Source organism: Typopeltis vanoorti, chromosome 1 (assembly GCF_054136105.1).
Source record: "Typopeltis vanoorti isolate ZY-2024b chromosome 1, IOZ_Tvanoo_1.0, whole genome shotgun sequence".
In the NCBI taxonomy this organism is placed as follows: domain Eukaryota; kingdom Metazoa; phylum Arthropoda; class Arachnida; order Uropygi; family Thelyphonidae; genus Typopeltis; species Typopeltis vanoorti.
The window spans coordinates 42804056-42828003 of NC_143549.1; the positions used below are offsets into that span (position 1 = coordinate 42804056).

The 23948-nt window shown below is 34.3% G+C and overlaps 1 protein-coding gene across 2 annotated transcripts in view; it reads right to left on the reverse strand.

Moving 5' to 3' along the window:
* The window catches only part of LOC150109924 (F-box/LRR-repeat protein 5-like), a 335771-nt gene that overhangs the window by 47778 nt on the left and 264045 nt on the right, over window positions 1-23948 (reverse strand). The window contains exon 9 of one of the 2 annotated variants that reach the window (XM_090397314.1): window positions 1378-1606. In XM_090397314.1, coding sequence (XP_090253440.1) covers window positions 1378-1606 — 229 coding nt within the window. Of the gene's footprint in view, window positions 1-73; window positions 1607-23948 lie in introns of those variants that run through there. The other variant, XM_090397315.1, reaches the window with a different exon arrangement.

Here is a 23948-nt window from a genome sequence, read left to right on the forward strand (position 1 = left end):
AATCATTATGTTTGTAAATATTTGCAAGATACTGAATATTTAATTTAGAGTAAGATTTTTAGTTTTGCATCTAATAAACTTCATGGAAGACAATGTTTTCACATTTATCATAATATTTCTGTGAAACAGTGATGCCTACTCCTTTTTTTTTGAAAAAGAAAAATGAAGTTTAAATTATATCTGATGTGGATTGGTGGAGTAGCTCATAGCATTCAAGGAACTGCACCTCTAGTGAAAGACTATTCAGAGCAATAATTTAAAACCAAAAATATTAATGCATTGTTTTCTAATTTACATGTTTCTATGGGCCTCAGACTATGGAGTCACGCATATTTTTGCAAGCAATGAAAGTAAAATCAACTACATAACAATAAAATAACCAATACTGAATTCTTGAGGTTGATATAATTAAATATTTGAGTTATTTTATTTGTCTCCTTCAAAGCAGAAATGATCTAAGAATTCTTCAATTAAAATACTGCTGACCTCACTAAGGCAAACCACTTTCAAAGCTCCAGCAGAATTTTTACAAATAATTACTGTATTATGATGACCAAATTTTTAAAAAAGGAAATATTTTAAATATAAAAAATAAAAAATAAATAAATAAAAAAGAAGAAATTAGAAATATTTCTATGTTTCTTTTACAATAAAACAAGCATTTAAGATCAAGGATATTTCCAAATCATACAAAAATATAATCCAAGAAAAGCAATAAAACATTTTTTTCCCTTTCTATCAAGACACCAGCAAGATCTAATTTAATTATTATCATTCAAAAAAAAAAAAACATCTATAAAGAACAGTGCCCTTTAAAAGGACATTTCATGTACAAATTAAGACTTTATTATTTATGTTTTACACTCCACTGATATTGCTTTTAAGTGAAGCATAACAATTTTAGTACTTCTATTTAACATATAATTGATATATCATGAAAGAATAAGCAAAGAATGAAGTTACTCCCTTAAATGAGCAATATAATATGCTTATATACAAAGTGGAATTAAAACTTAATTGCTCTGTAAAGTTAAGGCATATCACTTTATTTTCTTATGATCTTATGAGTATATAAAAAGTGAGAATAAAATAATTTAAATTGTCCATATTCTGATGAGATTAGAATTTAATTCAATGTGAACTGGTTTATAAACGTTAATCTACTCTGCTTTAAATGTTATGTTCAAATAACTTCACAAGAAATGAAAATTAGTGTCAAAGGCAGAGTCTAATATTGATTTATTCATTCAAGACAAATTCAAAGTTAAAAAAAAAAAAGCAGTGAATAAAACCCAGATCACAATTAAAGCTTAGTATTCTTCATTTAGTAATAGTAACTGAGAAACCTCTTAAGGCTCTTTGAACTACTGAAATTACTTATTGCCCACTGCAACAGCAAGCACGAATTCCTGTTTCCAAATTCTGACAACCATTTGCTTGATCGGCATAAGGTCCATCCTGAATATGGTCACAGTAATAGAGATTTTCTGGCAGAAGAGCAGGAGCCATTGAAACAGCTTCACTAAGACCTGGTCCAGTCAGATTCCAGCACCCAGATACATCTAAGTGTTCTACTGATGCCATTATACCTGAATTAGCTATGTATCTAACAGAGAAATGTATATTTCAATTAAATATGTATTATTTACACTTTTCAAAATTTTAATAAACAATTTTTAAAAAATCAATTCACAGCATAAACAGTATATATAACTTTTAAGCAGTTTTCTTAAAGTTCTATTGTAAAATGATGATCAGAAACAGGACCTACTAGAAAGAGATTAAACTAAACATAATTGCAGATCCAATAATCCTTCAATTTTATACCCTGGAAAAGGTATACAAAAGCAAATAATAATAATAATAAAAGATAAGGTTCTCAAAAAAACTACTGAAGAACTATTTAAAAGTCAGGCAGCTGTTTAGAAAGAGAGATAGGAAGGGAGATTACTTTCCAATTAATAAAGGCATCAAACAAGATGATCCAATCTCTTTTAGACTATTTATAGTCATACTGAACATGTGAACTATTTATAGTCATTCAGAAAACTTGACTGAACCAAGAAAATGAGAATTATTGTTCAAGAGTGAATAACGCACCAAGAACCATCCGAGATCCATGACTAAAATTAAGGATAATCCTTTCACACAAGAAAAATTGTAAATTAGATATAAACAACTTTAGCCCAGTCAGTCATTTTCCATCAAGAATGCTGTGACTCACTAAGCAACTAAGGCAATGCCTAGGAGTGGCAAGTTTGGAGACAGTAAAAAAATCAGCAAAATCATATCTCAACCATAAAAACACCATTTTTAATTTTATATATTTTCTTGAATTTTGGGGTGGCTAAATATACATTTTAGGGTATACACTGTCTCCAGGATGGTGTATACCCTAAAAACAGTTTTGTTTCCCATAACTATAAGCTGTTCATCAGTTATTCAAAGCAGACTCTCAGGTCAACTAGAAACAAACCAGCTGTTGCAGCAAGCAAGTTTTTCTTAAATCCTGAGGAAGGATTTAGGAAAAAACTTGTCTATAACAGATAGCGAAAAGTATAATGATTATAGCACCTCTGTAACGCAATTGGAAGAACGGTATGTTGCACTTTCAATTAGAAAAGGCCTAAGTTCGATTCTCGTCATGAAAGGAGAATCTTTATATAGACTTTTTCAATTGAAGGTGAGTTAGCTGATCTTATATGGAGGTAGCAGGGTTTTTTCTCCCAGAAACTTGAGTTTTTCATCCATCATACAGAAAATCAGCCGTTCAGAAGACATGCAATTTACAGACAAAAAAATACTAGTTGTAGTGGTGGTGGGCAGAGGATGGCATTGGTATAGATGATTGGTAGCAGAGGTTCTGTGTAGTAGTGGAGACAGAGAGTTGTACAGTGAGTCTTCGGACTCCTTGGAGGAATAATAATAACAATAATAAAAAGATGCTAGGCATCTTTAATCTATTATATAAAAAGACACTATGCATCTTTAATCTATTATAATAAAGACTCTGGCTCCACAGACAATGCTGCTCTTTGGGATAAGGTATAAATGTTAAATATGTAAAAAAAATCCAAGCTGTTCATAGCAAAAGTCAAGTAACTAAACAATTGAAGCAGAATTGAGGCTGACCTGTAGCTAGAAGGAAGTATGGAAGATGGGCTGTTTTTATTATCTAGATACCCAGAGAAAGTAAGAGATATTATAAGGTAGAGAGAGAGAGAGAGAGAGAGAGAGATTCATAGGAATAGTACAGAACAACTGGATAGGATGATCCATTGGAGAGAGGAGTGGAGAAATTTCAGAGAGGCTTTTTCCTGGCATAGGCAGAAGTCGTCATCATATCCTAGAGATCAATAGAAAAATTTTTAACAAGGTTGACAATATTATGAAAACTCAACTAGATATTGATTTTTAGTGGAACCTGTAGCATAGTAATTAAATAATAAATAACACGTAAAAACCACAGTGAAATCTTTAATTAGTAAAAAGACAGATATTTTGTACTAAAATTAACAGTACATCTTCAGTGTCTGTAACAGTAACAGGAATAGAATACAGGCAAACGTTCGGTGGATCACCTATTAAAATACAATTGTTACCGTGTGCTAGGAAATAATAGAAATAACAAATTTAATCTATTAAGATAAATGGTTTTTTAAATAAGATAAAAGTCTTCCGGATCTTTGAAAGAGACATACAGTCATTTCTATTTAAATTCGGTCAGTGTAAGATAGTTTCACAACTTTCTTTGAATAAGCGTTCATATTTGAATCTGCATCTATGGAGGAGAACTGCTTTATCCCACTGTACACTATGAATAGAGTCAATACTGTGCTACGCCAGACGAGACTTCAGAGGTTTGTTATAATTAATATAATATTGATGTTCTTTTATTCTTTTTTTTCCAAAGAACGGCCAGTTTGTCCAAAATAAGAGACATTGCATTCACAAGGTATTTGGTAAAACACCAGCCAAAGAGAGAGAAGACAGTTTATCCTTTGTAGAAGGTAATAAAGAAGAAATTTTGTTGATAGGAATATATGCTGGAATCAGTTGATACTTTTTCAGAATTCTACCTATAGGTTCTGAGATTCCTGGAATGTACGGAATAGGAACTCTGCAGACTGTTGAAGAAACTGTAGGTGTTGGAACATAAGAGTCAAGTATCTGTTGCATTTGATTGGAGTTGTAATCATTTGATTCCATTAACTTTTTAATGATGGAAAGTTTTTGTTGTAAGATTATTGGGGAAGAGCAAACTTTATGTGCTCTATGAATTAGAGATTTAAGAATGCCAAATTTTTGAGATAAGTGGTGCGCAGACTTTTTGTGAATGTATCCGCCAGTAAAAGTGGGTTTTCGAAAGATGCTTGTAGATAAGGTACCAGAAGACGTTCTAGTAAGGAGGATGTCCAAAAATGGTAAAGTACAAGAGTTTTCTTTTTCCATAGTGAATTGGATGCGTGGGTGAAGGTTATTTATCCGTTGTAGAAAAGTGGAAAGTTCATCTTCATTGTGTTGGCAAAACAGCAAAAACATCATCGACGTAACGGTACCAAAGGGATGGTTGAGGATGAATGGATGAGAACATAGTATCTTTGAATTGTTTCAAATAGTAGTTTGCCAAAGGTGGAGACAGAGGGCTACCACGTTAGTACCTTCAATTTGTTTGTAGATTTTGTTTTTCCAACTGAAATAACCTGAGTGGATGACATATTCAAATATCCTAGCACGCGGTAACAATTGTATTTTAATAGGTGATCCACCTTACGTTTGCCTGTATTCCATTCCTATTACTGTTACAGACACTGAAGATGTACTATTAATTTTAGTACAAAATATCGGTCTTTTTACTAATTAAAGATTTCACTGAGGTTTTTACGTATTACTTTATTATTTAATTACTATGCTACAGGTTCGACTAAAAATCAGAATCATCATCCTTCACGAGGAAGAGTTTACTAAACTAACAGGAAAATTAGGAAATTTATAGGTTCTACAAGGTAAGCTTTGAGCAGGAATTGCCTTCCTCAAAAAGTGCTGTGATAATAAAGTTATTCCCACTTTCGCTAGATTTAAAGAAACTAGGACATCCTCCTGGAGCCCACTCTATTTATATACGCACAAGTTTTTCCTTAATTCGTAATAACTTCGTACTGTGTGTGGCCAAATATCAATACCTAATATCAATTCTTTATCAGTTCTCGAAGAAGACATTTCAGCTGTTCTTAATGAAGAATTATTGGATATTGTTCATCTCTTATCAAAACAATCCTTATCTTGGTCTTATGAGAGAAATCTTCAAAATCTTATGCAAAAATACAACTCTTTATATAACAAGCAAAAGAAAAACCTTACCTCTGACAGTACGTCTACAAATAAATGGATTGTAAACATTTCTGATTGCCCATTATCCACCATTGAAACCAGTGCTTTAGTAAAGGGCCTCGATTTTGCTGTTATTCCTTCACGCATTCCTTATCTTGATTTCTTACATAATATAGAACGCAATTTGTCAGGACTTCCTAGCAAAGATGCCAACAAACTACGTTTTGAAGTTGCGACTTCGCTATTCAAAAGCAAATTATCCCCATGCAATTTATCAAATGCTGAAATTAAAGGTCTAACTTCTTTAAGAAAAGATAATACAATATCCATTTCTAAGGCCGATAAAGAAAAAGCTATTGTAATTATGAATAAGACTGACTATGAGACAAAAGTATCTAGCCTATTAGAAGACACCACGACCTACCAAGAGATCACATGTAATCATACTAATTCACAAATTAAAGAGCTAAATAAATTACTTGATGAGGTTATGAGTTGGAATCCGAACTACGTGGATAAAATACGCACCTACTTTGGAAGAACTCCTCATCTTTATGAACTCCCAAAAATCCATAAAAAAGGCTGTCCTGTACGACCTATTGTAAATTGCATTGACTCTCCAACTTATCAGATTGCAAAAGTATTATCACGTTCCTTAAGTGCTCTCACTGGTCATTCCAGATCCATTATAAAAAAAAACTAAACAGATTTTCTTGAAAAAATCAAGGATATAAAAATTACAGATTCTGAAATATTAGTCAGTTTGACATCATTTCTCTGTTCACCAATATTCCATTAACCGACACAGTCAATTCATTATATGAAGATTACCCTACAGATATCGCAAGGATATTCGAATATGTCATCCACTCAGGTTATTTCAGTTGGAAAAACAAAATCTACAAACAAATTGAAGGTACTAACGTGGTAGCCCTCTGTCTCCACCTTTGGCAAACTACTATTTGAAACAATTCGAATATACCATGTTCTCATCCATTCATCCTCAACCATCCCTTTGGTACTGTTACGTCGATGATGTTTTTGCTGTTTGGCCACACACTGAAGATGAACTTTCCACTTTTCTACAACGGATAAATAACCTTCACCCACGCATCCAATTCACTACTACAAGAATTCATTTAGGTTTGTTAGAAACGAAGCCAAGGTTTCCTTAAAGTTAATAGGAGTGCATTTTATTTTCTTATTTTTGGAGATGGAACATCTCCAAAAAGAAAACTCTGGTACTTTACCATTTTTGGACATCCTAATTACTAGAACATCTTCTGGTACCTTATCTACAAGGTACAACTGGCAGACACATTCACAAAAAGTCTGCGCTCCACATATCTCAAAAATTTGGCATTCTTAAATCTCTAATTCACAGAGCACATAAAGTTTGCTTTTCCCCAATAATCTTACAACAAGAACTTTCCATCATTAAAAAGTTAATGGAATCAAATGATTACAACTCCAATCAAATGCAACAGATACTTGACTCTTATGTTCCAACACCTACAGTTTCTTCAACAGTCTGAGGAGTTCCTATTCCGTACATTCCAGGAATCTCAGACCCTATAGGTAGAATTCTGAAAAAGTATCACTTCCTTGCGAATGCGATGTCTCTTATTTTGAACAAACTGGCCATTCTTTGGAAAAAAGAATAAAAGATCATCAATATTATATTGATTATAACAAACCTCTGAAGTCTGGTGCAGCACAGTATTATATATTATATAATATATCACAGTATTATATCATAGTGTCCAGTGGGATAAAACAGTTCTCCTCCATAGATGCAGATTCAAATATGAACGAGTATTCAAAGAAAATTGTGAAACTATCTTAAACCGACCGAATTTAAATAGAAATGACTGTATGTCTCTCTCAAAGATCTGGGCGACTTTTATCTTATGTAAAAAACCGTTTATCTTAATAGATTAAATTTGTTATTTCTATTATTTCCTAGCACGCAGTAACAATTGTATTTTAATAGGTGATCCACCAAATGTTTGCCTGCATTCTATTTCTATTACTGTTACAGACACTGAAGATGTACTATTAATTTTAGTACGAAATATCTGTCTTTTTACTAATTAAAGATTTCACTGTGGTTTTTACGTGTTACTTTATTATTTGACTAGATTATTCTTAGCAGACATCAATGGAAACTCACTGCAGGCATACTTACTCAAAACAGCAGCAAGTCTAACATATGGAACTTAAAACTCATTTACACACTTTCAGCAAAGCATTCTATTCACAATATTAAAAAACTCAATCTCATATTCACTACACCTTATACAACTACTAGAAATTGCTTCTTGTACTTGTATTTCTTGTGCCTTTCAACTTTATATTAACCCATCCCAAATTAAACTACTAGTTAGAAATGACAGTTTCAGTTTAGTAAAACCAATTTTAATTCTCGTAGGCAGGCTTATACATTGGTTATGCATTATTAAATCACTTAAGGCCTTGAACAACGTAGATATGAATATAAATTAAATTACACTTTAATAAATATTTCCGATATTTCGGCAATGTTACGTTGCCATCTTCAAAAGTAACTTACAAAAAAAGGGCACGTGCACAACCTAAAAGTCCTGATGGTGCCCTGTAGCGGGCTAAGTAGGTGTTCTTGGCAGTTGAGCTGAAGGGCTGCTGATGTAAGCCTCCCAAATTTGGGGCAGTCACATACAACCAAATTTGTTGAGGTTTGGAGAGTTTCTTAGGGCTGAGGCTGATTCCATAAATAGTCTTTCGAATTTGTATTTGCTACGGTGTATTACTGTAGCTTTCTTCCACCGTATTCTGTGGCGTGTATCCAGAGCAAGACCAATCTGGTCTTGCTCTGGACTGGTCAATTCTACAAGACCAGAATGGCTGTACTTGTGAAAACGGATGTAGTCCTTGTGTTCAGAAATTCTGATATTCGCTGTCTTGCCTGTTTGGCCAAAGTAAGACAGTTTACAGTCTTTAGTGGAGTGGATAAGGGATGCCAATTTTCTGTATGGCCTGTAACAGGAGGTCAGGTCATGTTTTTTTAAGATTTTGGTAATTTTTTCCGAGGTGCCTCGAATGTAGGGAATGGTGATGGATTTAGAGTAATCATTGTTGTGGAGGAGGAATCAGCACTATTTATGGAATCAGCCTCAGCCCTAAGAAACTCTCCAAAACCTCAACAAATTTGGTTGTATGCGACTGCCCCAAATTTGGGAGGCTTACATCAGCAGACCTTCAGCCCAACGGCCAAGAACACCTACTTAGCCCGCTAGAGGGCACCATCAGGACTTTTAGGAGAACAATAGCTTCATCTCTTCATTCTCAGTTACTGTGTTGTAGTGCCTACGTGCACGTGCCCTTTTTTTGTAAGTTCCTTTTGAAGATGGCAACGTGACGTTGCCGAAATATCGGAAATATTTATTAAAGTGTGGTTTAATTTATATTCGTATCTACGTTGTTCAATTCCTTAAGTGATTTAATAAAATCAATTTTAATTATTACAAAGTATTGTATTTTTCAATTAATTAATTTGTACAACATTCTAACTAACTATTAGGAAATTTAATTTTGTTATTGTTTTTGCAGACTCTCAAAGATTGGTCTCTTAATACTAAGAAGTCTCTGATTTGATGAACTCTTAGTTTGTCTTCTAAAAACTCCTACCTGAATCAGCACATCTATATCTTGGTCTTCCTTAGGATCGTTTCCTATATTTACTTCAAAAACATGTTCTATTACTCATTCATCTCTCACTTTGTTTAAGTGATAATATCCAAGGATAGCTCTGTTTATATATTTATATTTATTTATTTATTTGTTTAGCATATGGATAAAATTATAAGCAATTAATGTGCAATATTATATACAGCCTGGTAGTTGAGTTAATGTTCTCATGGTTATTTACATGGAAAGGTGAAACAACAGCTTTTCTAGGGTTAGAGGCTGGTTCCCAAGTTTTAATATTTTAAATATCATAGATTTTTGAAAATTAATAATGTCAAGTTCTTTTTCATATACAGGGTGTTTCAAAAAGAATGACCAGATTTCAAATAATTATATTTAATGAAAATGTGGTAAGTTACAAAATAAATTACCAAGTATGAAGTAAGGCTTAAAGTTTCACTCACCACAATTACAAATGTTCAATGTGTCCTCCACCTGCTGCACGGATAATATCAAGCCAATAGCTGAATTCATCCCAAATGCGTCTGAGAGTGTCTTCTGTAACAGAATTTACTGCAGCTGTGATTCTGGTTCTAAGCTCATCCAAGTCAGTGGGTAATGAAGGAACATAAATACAGTCTTTTACGTATCCTCATAAAAAGAAGTCACAAGGTGTGATGTCTGGAGATCTTGAAGGTCAAGAGTGTAGTACCAAGTCTTGGGGTCCCGTGCATCCAATCCAACGCTGAGGCAATGTTTCGTTTAGAAATCGACGAACTTGGAGGTTCCAATGTGGTAGTGCTCCGTCTTGCTGAATAATGTAATCTTCAGATTCTTCATTCAGCTGTGGAAGTAGTTAGTCCTGCAGCATTTCAAGATAATAGTTTCCTGTAACAGTGTTTTCTTCAAAAAAGAAAGGGCCATAAACCTTTCTAACAGAAACCATGCAAAAAACATTAAGTTTTGGTGAATCACGTTCATGTTGTACAATTTCATGTGGATTCTCAAGTCCCCAAATGTGAACATTGTGGCGTGAAACTTTACCGCTTAGATGAAAGGTTGCTTCATCACTAAAAATCAACATTTGTAGGAAGGTGTCGTCCTCCATGTCCTCTAACAGTTTAGCACAAAAATTTGTTCGTTTTTTTTTTTTTTTTTTTGTCACCTACACGAAGAGCTTGCACCAGTTACAATATGTATGGCTTCATAAGCAAACGTCATCGTAACACGTGCTAAACAGTAATGAGAGATGGTAAGTTCTCGGCTAGCACAACGAGTGGACTTGCACGGGCTTCTCTGAAAAGCCTCTTGAATTCGTTGCATTCCCACTCTGAGGTGCGTGGTCATCCAGGACTCTTTCCCTTACATAAACACCGTTTCTTGAAATTGTCGATACCAACGACAAATGTTTTTGTCCAGTGGTGGATCAATTCCGTAACGTCATCTAAATGCACGCTGCACCGTAATCACGGACTCAGTCTTGCTAAATGCAAGAACACAAAACACCTTCTGTTGACTAGATGGCATCTTCACATTAACTAAGCGTAGTGGCTATTTGGGGACTAGTAGTGGCATCTAGCAGTTGTCATATCAAATTCTGGGCAAAGGCCTTTCACATGGTACAAGTCACATTCATTTGTGGTTCGTGGTTGCAGAGATATACAATTTTAAAATTGGGACATTCTTTTTGAAACATCCCATATTTCCATTTTCAATGTGGTTGTACCATTCTTGCCATCTTTCAATCTCCTAATTTAACTCAGAACTCTTATATCAATGGTCTCTTGTTCATTGCAAAATTCAACTGGTTCCTTGCCATAACAGCTTCACTTCTATTATATGTCACCATATTTAGTTGGATAAAATATACAAATTGTAACTAAATAGCTAAAAGATGTAATCTGCTCTAAAGGTTCATAAAATGCAGTTGATGATTTCTGTTTTCCTGTTAGCTTTCATGGTTTTAGTTATTTTTATTGTGGATTTTAATACAAATTCATTACAGCAATTATTTATTAAGTAACTCTTGAAGACTTGTATATGTGATCAGTTGGAATAGTTGTCTAAATGTATCAATATAAGTGGTATTAATTTCTATAAATGAAAGAAGTTTGATCTGAAATGTATATATATTAGAAAATATTTATACATAATGAGATTATAGTGAGAGTGATTGTGGGAATGAAATTAATTAGAAATGAAGAAACACAAGCAAACATGATTGCTAGCAAGACTTGAAGAATAAGATGATTAAGATGAGTAATGAGATGAAACCGATGGAAAATGACATTGCATGTCTGGCAGATAAAAACAGAAGGAAATGGTGCAAAAAAATAAAATTAAAGATGGGGTAAGTCAAAAATGCATTCGGATCACCGTGTAAGCCTAAAAGAAAGGATAAAGATAGGGTAAAAAAAAATGATTGCAAATGACACTCAAGATCATCATCATCAATTTTCTGATATGGAACCCCAAGGGATGTTCAGGTTACTATGGTAACTACATGATTAAGTTTACATTATTAATCTCCTATCAACAATTTTCCTCCAAATCAATCTATTAATTGTGCCTTGGAAACATGAAATGTTTCCAAGGCACTTCTGACTGAAGCAATTCACCCAGATCTTGGTCTTCTAAAATTGAAGGAAACACAGGAAGATGATTTGATGTAAAATCAGGGGGAAAACAAGGATGCACATTATCTTCACTCTTATTCATCACCTATATCGATCACACTATGAAAGAAAGTGCCATCAAGCCTGATATTAGAATTGGAGATGTTAAACTTAGCTCTTTGCTTTATGCAGATGATGTTGCACTCCTAAATGCATCTAGTGGAAGTGTCTAAGATTCATTAACTAATTGAATAACAGCCTGTAACAAGTTTGACATGAAAATCAGCAATAAAAAGACCAAAACTGTGAAAATAGGCAGGAACAGAGAACGGTGGTCTCCAAACTTTTTTGATCATGTACCCCCAATTGATTGAACAAAAATCTATTGTAATAAGTATTATAAAGAGGAAATATGCCTTGTATCATCATATAATAATTAAAAATGCTAGATATTTTTACACATTATTTTTATTATTAACAGCTTACAAACATTTATTACAATATTTAATGTGAACAATGGACTTGCATTTCTTTCATAATTTCTTGAAATTCTAGTTTGATGGCTTCTGATACTGCGATATGAAGGTCTGGTTCGAAGTTTAATTTATTTCGATATTTGGTTTTAATACCTGTCATTGCAGAAAATGATACCTATTGATACTATTGATAATATCAAACACTTTTAAAAAATGTAAGCAATTTTGATAATATTAATTCACTATTTCTAGTGTAAACGTAAAAGTAAGCACAAAAAGGCGGTGGAATTGCACAGAAACAATACACTAAAAAATCATTAAACTTACTAGTAATAATCAAATAATTAATACAACTGTGGTGTCATCTGTAGATAGCAGGATAACTAAGCAATTTTCCTTCTCTAGTTGGGCTTGTCAACACCAGGATGCTCTACAAACAATGGGAATGATAAGAAGTAAGAGATTTACTTCCTATTTTTAAAAAACATGACAGCTTTGCCACAGACGATAATGTATGCAAATTCGCCCAATGTGCGCTACTCGCAAATTTAAGTTTACAGGATCTTTAAAACGCCTTTGTCTATATTATAGTTTAATTGATGAAAGAAAGTAATATTCTTTATCTTTAATTAATTACTTAATTTTTTTCCTATCAATATAAAACTTTTTTTGATGTACCGCCATGTATCGACTCGTGTACCCCAGGGGGTACGTGTACCACACTTTTTGGGAGATCACTGGCATAGAACACATGGAAATCTATAGAACAAGTGAAATATTTCAGCTATTTAGGCATAGTTTTTTAGTGAAGATGGCACATTTAATCTGGAAATAGAGAACAGAATAAGCAAAGCTGATATGGTGGGTAGCCAGCTGAATAAATTTATATGGAATAAGAGAGAAATTAGCCAAAACACCAAACTATACAGTGTTTAAACCAGTTATGAATCTGAGAGTTGGGTTAGAAATAAAGCACTTGATCAAAGACTAGAGACCACAGATATGAGGGTTCTGAGAAACATTAGGTGAGTGAACTGATGGCATCAATGGCAGAATCATTAAAAATGAAGATATTAGACAGGAACTTGACATTATTAGCATTCAAGAAAGTGTCAGCAGAGCTAACACTTAAAAAACACTTAAAGGTATGGCCACTTAAATAGATTGGGTGGAGAAAGGTTAGCCAAACAGGTGCTTGATTCCAAGATGGCAGGAAAGAGACCCAGACATACCTAGATAATAGGGAGGTAACAAAAGTAAACCAAATTCTGTTTCATTTGTTCATCTCTAAAGGATTTACAGGCAAATCGGCCAGGAGAACACATGTAATTTACATACAAAAAATACAATTTCTTAATGATAAAAAAAATAATTATTCTAAATGTGTGTTGTGTCTCCATAAATTCTTCACTATGTCTCCACCACAACAACAATAGTATTTTTTCTTTTAAGGTTACTCAGTGGTCAGCATTCATAGTGAAGAATTTATGGAGACAGTACTTGATGACTGACACTACTACTGATGGTAGTAGTGTCAGTCATCAAAAATGAAAGGGCACATAAACTATGATGAAATTATAGATTTATTTTCATTTGAGCAGAAAATCTGTGAAGTAAAATTTAAAATTAAAATTTAAAACATTACATATATTAAAAAATAAAATTATAAAAACAAGTATTACAGCTATGTAGGAGTGATCTTAAGATAACCATCTCGCAAATTTTTGGCAAATTAATGCATCCATACTTGTTCAGGTTAGGAGAATCCTTCATAGTTGCAGCCGACTCTAAACATTAATTTCAATTGATTTGCCAAAAATTTGGGAGATGTTATCTTAAGATTGACTCCTACATTGCTTCTTTTAATACTTCTTTTTTTTTGCAACATTAGATGGTGCCAAATTAGAATTTTTGATCCTTTGTCTGTTACAATTTGAACTGTTTCACTGACATGTGTAACCTATAACATGCTGATTTATGCTCTGAAATCCACTGAAATATAAGCCAGTTAATACACATCTTCTTTTATAAAATAGTTAATTTGCTATTGTTAATACTATTAAAATAAGTTATGAATAATGTTCAAAACACATAAGCTTGTCTATTAGATTTATATATTTATGATAGAGGGGGAGCTAATTTGGAGAGCTGAGATCACGAATGAGTCAGTGCACAGATTGTGCAGGAAGAATGGTTTGGAATTTATGGATGTGTGGAGGGAGTTTGATGGAAGGAAGGCTTTATATAAGGTGGCTTGCATTTGAATGGATTTGGGGGAAGTCTTGAGAAAGTTGTTCAGTGACACTTTGAAAGTGCAGTGCAAGGAAAACTAGATTTTTTTTTTAGATAAGAAAGAGATCAGTAAGTGGGAGGATGATCACATGATGACTTCTTAATTTTAGTAGGCTAAGCAGCACAAGATGAGAGGCTGTGGAATGAAAGGGGGAGGGGGTATTCCAGTTTATGACATTGTGTGGCTCAACTTGGCCAAAAGTTATAGGCATTAGTGAGACTTGGTTGACCAAGGATTTACACTGCAAGGAGTTTGACATATAAAATGCAAAGGATATAAATAATATATTATCTTCAGAGAGGACAGAAGGAACGGAATGTGGAAAAGAGTTTTTGCTAATGATAGTAGAGAAATTCAAGCCAAAAAGAGTAGAAGTACAAAAGGATGTAGAGATGAGGTTATCTGGATATATGAAATAGAAGCGAACAGGATGAAATATGTCACTGATTGTTGCTGTAACATAGGAAGATATAAGGGAGAATGCAGATCATGTGGATTGGCATACCAGAACAATGATTTCAGGTTGAGTAATTATTATGGAAAATTTCAACTATGAGGAAATAGAATGGGAGAAGGAATGATTACAGAGAGGGAAAGAAATGGAATTTATACAGCTTCAGAGGTTATTACTTGAGACAGCACATAATGAAAGGGACATGAGGTTCAAGAATGCTTGTGATCAATCACAGCATCAGAGAACTTAACAGTAACTAATCTAGCTATGGTCTCTCTCCACTTGGGGAAAGTGATCATGGGATTACTTCACCAGGGAGACTGCCAGACATGCAACATTTTCTATTAAGAAGGGATATATGTGTGAAATTACAAAGTAGATAATAATGAAAAACTGAGGAATTAGCTTTCAGCAGTGCCAAAGGATAAGAATTTGGAGGGGAGAGAGATGTTGGTAGAGCATGGGAGATGGTCAAGTGGTGTTTGCAGACAAAGAAAATGTGGAGGGAGTATAAATAAAAAAAGTGATTACCATCTCATAAGCAGTACAAGTCACGGGCAAGAAGGTTGATCTGTAATAGTAAGGAAGGACAAAGCTAGCAGATGAGGCCAAAAGAAATCCTAGAGTTCTTTCGCTATGTGGCAAATAAAAAAAGTAATGACTATGGAAGGATGATATTAAAAAGTGCTGATGGTAGGGAGGTAACAAAGTAAACCAAATAGTTAAATTACTAAGTGAGCATTTTGCAGAAAAGTACCATCTAAGTGATGCTGTAATGCCAGATTTGACGCTGACTGATTGGAGAAGAGAGAGAGGGGCTGAAGATGGAGGTGCATAAAACTAATGCAGAACCTCAATGTGAACACAGCAATGGGATTAAATGGAATATAGGCCTGTGTATTATGAAAACGTGCAAAGGAATTATTACCTCCTCTGTCCAAGTTGTTTATTTTAATCCTTAGTATTGGGAAGGTGCCAATGGTGTGAAAAGAGAACAAAATAGTTCCACTATATAAAGGAGGTTCCAAGAGAGAGAAGTAGTAAATTATAAGTCAATAGTATCACAGAAGTGGTGGTCAAAGTATTGGAGGAATTGGTGATAGACAGAATTCAGGACTAGGTGGATGGGAATATGATACTCTATAAGGGGCAACATAGTTTTGTGAAAAGTAGGTCTTGCCTTAGTAATACGATTACTTTTTATAATCAAGTGACAATGAGTTGAATAAGGAAAGTGGCTACTGAATGATACTGCTAGACTGAAAAAGCATATGACAAGATTCTACATAGAACTCAATTGCATAAATTAGAGAGCAAATGAGGATGGATGTGAATCTGGTGATTTGGATTAAAGGATGGCAGATAGACAGCTTTCTTTTCCGGAACAGTTTATGGAGGAGTTGAGTCCAGGAGAAGGTAAGCGACAAGTGGTGTAACAAAGGGTTCAGTACTTGGTCCTCTGTTGTTTACTTTGTACATCAATGATGTACATACCGGCTTTATTGATTCTATTGTCTATTTCTATATATAATTTTCTATATTCACTAAAAATTGTGCCTAAGTAGCTGAAATGTTTTATTTGTTCTATAGGTTCTCCATTCACAATGCAGTTAATATTTTCAATGGTTCTGCCTATTGTCATTGTCTTACTATTGCTGATTTTCATACCAAATGCATTAAACTGGTTATTCAATTTAGTCAGGAGATATTGCAGACTTGAATTGGATTTATTTAGAAGTATAACACTGTCTACATAAAGTAAATAATTGAGATTAACATCTCCAATTTTGATATCAGGTTTAATATCACTTTCCTTCATAATGTGATCCATATAGATAATGAATAACAGAGGGGATAATGTACATCCTTGTCTCACACCAGATTTAACATTAAACCATCTTCCTGTATTTCCTTCAATTCTAACTGCTGACTTACAACTCAAATAAAGACTAAGTATTGCTTGGTATAATGCCCCATGGACATAGAAATTTTAGTGTTCTGAATAGCTTTTCTCTTGGCACCTTGTCATATGCCTTTTCCAGATCTACAAAACTTAAATACAGATATTTGTTATATTCCCATGATTTTTCCACTATTTGTCATAAAGTGAAAATCTGCTCCTGACAGCCTCTATTTGGCCTGAATCAGCTTGTTCTTCACCAAGCTTCACTTCCACAATCCTTCTCAACCATTTCTCAAGTATACTTGCATAGATCTTACCAGGAATACTCCAATAGGGAAATACCTCTGTAATTCTCACATTCAGTTTTATTTCCCTTTTTATATATAGGTACTATGAGAGCTATACTCCAATAATCTCTCTCTCTCTCCAAGCCTTCTGAACTATACAGTGCAGCCACTGTAAGACTTACAGTGGAGGTATAAAAGACTTTTATACCTCCACACTTAAGCATTTCTGGTTGAATATAATCTACTCCAGCTGCCTTTCCACATATCAGGGTTTTGATTCAGGCCTCCATTAAGCAGGATGATGGTCTTACACTGGGCAAATGAAATTCATCTCCCACCTAAAGACAATCATAAACTTAATCCATACTTATCCCAGGATTCAAACCTGCAACCTGCTGGATTGAGAGCTGGTATACTAACCATTCAACCAACCAGCCTGACAAAATGTATAATATCATCATCAAATTCCTCACATGTACCCACAAGGGGTGTCTATGATATTATGATAGTATTACATGAAGAACTTACATCATTGCTAACTTCCTATCAATAACACTCCAAATCGATCTGTTATCTGTCAAGACTCCAACATTATGAGATCTTAAATTTCTCTCTTCTAAGGCACTTTTTACTGTATCAACCCACCTATACCTTGGTCTTCCTCTGTGTCTTTTTCCTGCAAACTTGAAAGAGAACACTTGTTTTGCTAACCTTTCCTCTCCCATTCTGTTTCAGTGACCATACCACCTGAGATTAGCTCTGCTAACACATTCCAATATGCTAACAATGTCAAGTTCTTTCCTAATAACTTCGTTTTTAATATGAAATTGCCATTGATGCCATCTATTCATGTCCCCTAATCTTTCTCAGGACTCAGAGACTCTCACATCTGTGGTCTCTCTAGTCTTTGGTCAAGTGTTTTATTTCTAACCCAGCTCTCTGATCCATAAGTTAAAACTGGCTTGAACACTGTTGTATACAGCTAATTTAGTGTTTTAACTAATTTCTTTCTTATTCCATATAAATTCATTCAGTTGACTTCCTACCATACTGGCTTTGTTGATTTTTTTTTGTCTATTTCTACATTTCATTTACCATCTTCACTAAAAATTGTGCTTAAGTAGCTGAAATGCTTTGCTTGTTCTACACGGTCACCATTCACGATGCATTTGATATTTTCAATGTTTCTGCTTTGTCTTGTTATTGCTGATTTTTAATACCAAATTTATTAACAGTTATTCAATTTAGTCAGAAAATCTTGCACTCTTGTACTGGATTTATTTACAAGTATAACGTAATCTGCATAAAGTAAAGAGCTGAGATTAACATCTCCAATTCTGATATCAGGTTTAATACCACTTTACTTCATAATGTGATCTCCATATAGATAATGAATAACTGAGGGGATAATGTACATCCTTTTCTAACACTAGATTTAACATCAAACCATCTTTCTGTATTTCCTTCAATTCTAACTACTAACTTACAATTCAAATAAAGACAAAGTATTGCTTGATATAATGCCCCATTGACACCATATAACTGTAGCAATTTGAATAGCTTTTCAGTTGGTTTTTTTGGTCATATGGTTTTTTTGCAGGTCTACAAAACTTAAATACAGATATTTGCTATATTCCTATGATTTCTCAACTATTTGTTATAAAGTGAAAATCTGATTCTGGCAGCCTCTATCTGTCCTGAATCTAGCTTGTTGTTCACCAAGCTTCTCTTCCACAATCCTCAACCATTTGTCAAGCATACTTGAATAAATCTTACCAGGAACACTCAGTAGGGAAATACCTCTTTAATTCTCACATTCAGTTTTATTTCCCTTTTTGTATACCGGTACTATGAGAGCTCTACTTCAATCATCTGGAAATCGGCCATACATGTGTAATGTATGGACATTATACATTTCTGCAAGGAGACATGCTTTACATTAGGGGATACTAGGCAAGTGATGTGCAGTCATTAGCTTCTTTACGAGGGTTGTTCGATAAGTCTATGCAAAAATGAAGAAAACAATTTTTTTGAGACAAAGATTTTTTATTTTTCAACATAGCCTCCTTTGAGATCTAAGTCCAACGACGTTGAGGTTTTTGATCCCATCCATATAGTACGATTTGTCTAACTCTTCAAAATAAGCAGTTGTTCAGCAATCACGTCATTGTTTGATGAAAATCTCTTTCCTGCCAGCCATTTTTTCATGTCTGGAAACAGATGGTAGTCCAAGGGAGCCAAATCTGGAGAGTTGGGGGGGGGCAAAAGGACTTTGTAGCGTAAATCGAACAATTTTGTGGTCACAAATGCATGAGTGGGTGCGTTGTCTTGGTGAAAAAGAATCTTCTTTTTTGCCAAGTGTGGCTGTTTTTCCTTTATTTCATTATTTAAATGATCCAGCAAAGACACATAATACACTCCGGCTTTCTTTGGTGCAGATTCCCCGCTTGCAACATATTGTTTTAACTGTTCCTTGGTCTCAGGCTGGTAGTGATGAATTCATGTTTCGTCCACTGTTACAAAATGATGCAAAAATTCCTCTGGATTCCATTGAAACAGCATCAAGCTATTCTTACAACAATTCACATGTTGATGCTTTTGATTCAGTGTGAGCAAATGCAGCAGCCATCTTGCAGATAGTTTTCTCACGTGTAAATGTTCATGTAAACTATTATGTACATGGTCATTTGAGATGCCCATAGCCTTAGAAATTTCATGCACCTTCACTTTTCTATCATCCATCACCATATCATGGATTTTTTCAATAATCCATGGAGTAGTGACCTCAACAGGGCATACAGAACGTTCAGCATCATTTGTGCCCATATGGCCTCTTTGAAAGTTACTAAACCACTTATAAACCGTTCTAATTGAAGGTGCAGAATCACCATAATGTTTATCAAGCTTAGCTTTAGTTTCCTGAGCCATTTTGCCTTTCAAAAAGTAATGTTTAATCACTACATGAAATTCTTTCTCATCCATTTTTCACAAATCCAGTACTTGATTGATTCAAATGAATGCCAAACACAGAGTAATAGATCCATCTGACTGAAACTTAGTGTGTGATCCTCCAACAGTTGCCAGCAACTAAAAATAACCTCGATACGTACTGGTGGTGCCCTCTTAGACTTTGCATGGACTTATCAAACAGCCCTCGTACGTGATTTGCTCCAGTCCTAAAAATAGTTCAGGCGAAAACTTTTTTGCTTACACTTGGATAAAGGATTAAACCAAGTATATAATTTCTTGGTATCTTTAATTTATAGTATAACAAGAAAAACTTCCAACACTATGGATATGTATTCCTGATAGCATATTAACAAAATTTAAGGGCATGAACAGATGGCATCAATAGCAAAATCATATTAAGAATGAAGATATCAGGAAGGAATCTGACATTGTTAGTATTCAAAACTGTGAACAGGACTAATCTAAAGTGATACTGATCATTTAAACAAAATAAGAGACGAAAGGTTAGCAAAATGGGTGTTTAATGGCAGGAAAAGGACCTGGATCTAGGTGGGTTGATTTAGTCAGAAGTGCCTTAGAAAGTGAAATGTTATGATAATACTGGAATGCTGACAAGTTAATAGGCTAATTTTGAAGAAAATTGTTGAGAGAAGATAGTAATAATCTTAATGTGATATGTAGTACTCTCATAGTAGCCTGTGCATCCCCTGAGGACATATACCAGGAAATTGATGATCACGGTCAGTTTCTTTTCAAAACTTGAGAGCACATTCTTTTCAATGTGCCTATTCATTTCCCTAAAACTCAGTGCTAGGTGGGTGGTTCTCTCTTATTTCAAAATACTTAATATATATACTCTGATAAATCTGAATACCTCACTTTGAACAAGAGGAACATATGTATTCCTGATAGCATATTAACAAAATTTAAGGGCATGAACAGATGGCATCAATAGCAAAATCATATTAAGAATGAAGATATCAGGAAGGAATCTGACATTGTTAGTATTCAAAACTGTGAACAGGACTAATCTAAAGTGATACTGATCATTTAAACAAAATAAGAGACGAAAGGTTAGCAAAATGGGTGTTTAATGGCAGGAAAAGGACCTGGATCTAGGTGGGTTGATTTAGTCAGAAGTGCCTTAGAAAGTGAAATGTTATGATAATACTGGAATGCTGACAAGTTAATAGGCTAATTTTGAAGAAAATTGTTGAGAGAAGATAGTAATAATCTTAATGTGATATGTAGTACTCTCATAGTAGCCTGTGCATCCCCTGAGGACATATACCAGGAAATTGATGATCACGGTCAGTTTCTTTTCAAAACTTGAGAGCACATTCTTTTCAATGTGCCTATTCATTTCCCTAAAACTCAGTGCTAGGTGGGTGGTTCTCTCTTATTTCAAAATACTTAATATATATACTCTGATAAATCTGAATACCTCACTTTGAACAAGAGGAACATAAGATTTTTCTTGTTTTGTATATGTTTCCTACACTTGAATTTCTGAACATACTTCATATATACTTTCTGAAAGATGATAATAATACAGTAATCCATTGCCTACTGTTCAAATAACCAAGCCCTCAGTTAACAGATTTTTAAACAGATTAACTTGAATGGGTTCATTTAATCATACTCACAGTTAATCAAATGTGCAAACTGTTTTCTCAGGGAAATTTGATGACTGGAAGATTACTGTAATTAGTAAACATCCTTTTCCTCCAATCCTTTTCTTGAAATTTTCCCATAACATTTCTTTTATGTTACTTCCTCCTCTGCTGTTAGATAACCTATAAGAATCAACATTTCCTAGTAGAACCACAAGCACCTGTAATTCTTGTTCATACCCTCTATTTGAGATGAGGTCTAATTCAAGAACTTGACCAAAATTATCCAAATTGTGGCCTTGAGAGAGAGAGAGAGAGAGATAATAAATTTAGTTTAATCCTTTATCCAAGTGTGAGCAAACAAAGTTTGCGCCTGAAAATATTTTCAGGACTGGGGTAAGGTAGTACAACACCAGGCAACTTGTAGCAAAGGTGGACAAAGCTAACCAGTATCTCTCATAATGCAAAACACATCTCCTTGTGGATATGTATAATGTTATGCATTAAGGGAAGGGCCACTACCCAGACTAGTTTCAACCTTTATTGAGGTCTGCTAAGATTGCTTGGTGTTGTACTACCTTACCCCAGTCCTGAAGATATTTTCAGGCGCAAACTTTGTTTGATCACACTTGGATAAAGGATTAAACTAAATTTATTATAGTCTAACTAAGTGAAAAATAAACTTTCAACATCTTTCTCTAAATCCAGAGTAATTTAATAAAAATGTGGCACACCTTTAGGCAACTCCTATAGGTAAAGATGACCTCCTATTGCTTCTGCCTGGTACCTCTGCTCTGGGCCTGGCTTCCACTAAAGAAACCTCAATAAAGGTCGAAACTAGTCTGGGTAGTTCCCTTAATGCATAGCATTATACATATCTGCAAGGAGATGTGTTTTGCATTATGGGAGATACTGAGATAGGAGTGATGTTAGCTTGGTCCACCTTTGCTACGATTGCCCAGTGTTGTACTACCTTACTCCATTCCTGAAGATATTTTCAGGTGCAAACTTTGTTTGCTTACACTTGGATAAAGGATTAAACTAAATTTATTATAGCTAACCTAGTGAAAAATAAACTTTCAAGATAGAGAGAGAATAACTTCCTTATTCCTACAAGTTAGTGTTCTATGTATAGAACAGCTTAGGCATCATTGATGATACATAATGTTTTATAGTATAAACAATACCGAGAGAGGAAAAAATATATATTTATTAAACTCACTAATATTCCAGCATCTTCATAAAAGCACAGAATTGTGATAGGCACACAGCACTAAATATGTAAACTGTAACTGATAACAGAACTAATGTCCTTATGGCATCCTCTATGGGTCGGATAAACCACAAAGTAAATTTAGAGAAGTCTGGCTATCAGGGCTCAAAATGACAGGCTCCTAGATCTTTGGTAAATTAATGCAACCATACGTGTTGAGGTTAGGAGAGTTTGCTGATTCTAAAAATAGTCTCTCAGACCTATACTGACTTCTATGTAATAAAGATGTTTTCCTCCATCTGAACCTATGTGAAGGAGTATTCAGAGCATGCCGCTGTCAATCCTGACTTGTCATACAAATGATCGTGGGTGTAATTTTTGTGTTCTTCAAGGCAGATGTTAACTGATCTGCCAGTCTGTCCAAATAGGCTAAACTGCAGGCACAAGGAATTTTATATGCTATGGATGTTCAAGAGGATGCAGTCAATCTTTAGGAGAAGGTATGAAGGTGGCCAGCTGAATGAAAGATTTTAAAGTGGGATGGAGATCATATCTGCAGACACTTTGGCTATTTTTTCTGATGTACCCTTAACATATGGGATGGGAATGACTTTGCTGCAATCCTGTGTGTTTGGTGTTTGAAGGATAGGGGTGCATGAAATATTTTATCTATTTTATCTGGGCTGTAGCCATTGGCTAAAAAGCTGTTGCAAGGGTCCTTGAGCTCAGTTGTGTGTCATTTGAACAAATAGCCTTGGCTCAGTGATAAAGTGTTTTGAAGACATCATACTGTTGATGTTTTTTTTTTTTTTTTTAATTATTATAAATGCCTTCCTGTGTGAGTGGATTTTCTGTACATGGAGAAAGATAATGATAGTGTAATTAGAGTATCTAAGATTGGGCAGTCTACTGTAGGAAAAAAATGGAGATATTAGGTTTATGAATTTTAGGTGACCCATATATCCATGTGGTTTGACATGATAAGGTTTGGATTTTTTGGTAATTTTTTGGGCCAAGATGTAACTTGTTTTCTTTTTTTCTTTTTTTTAAAATAATTTATACTTAGTTTTCTTTTGGGATTTTTAAGATTCCAATCTATAATCTGATAAGTAGAGAGGTTCTTAAGA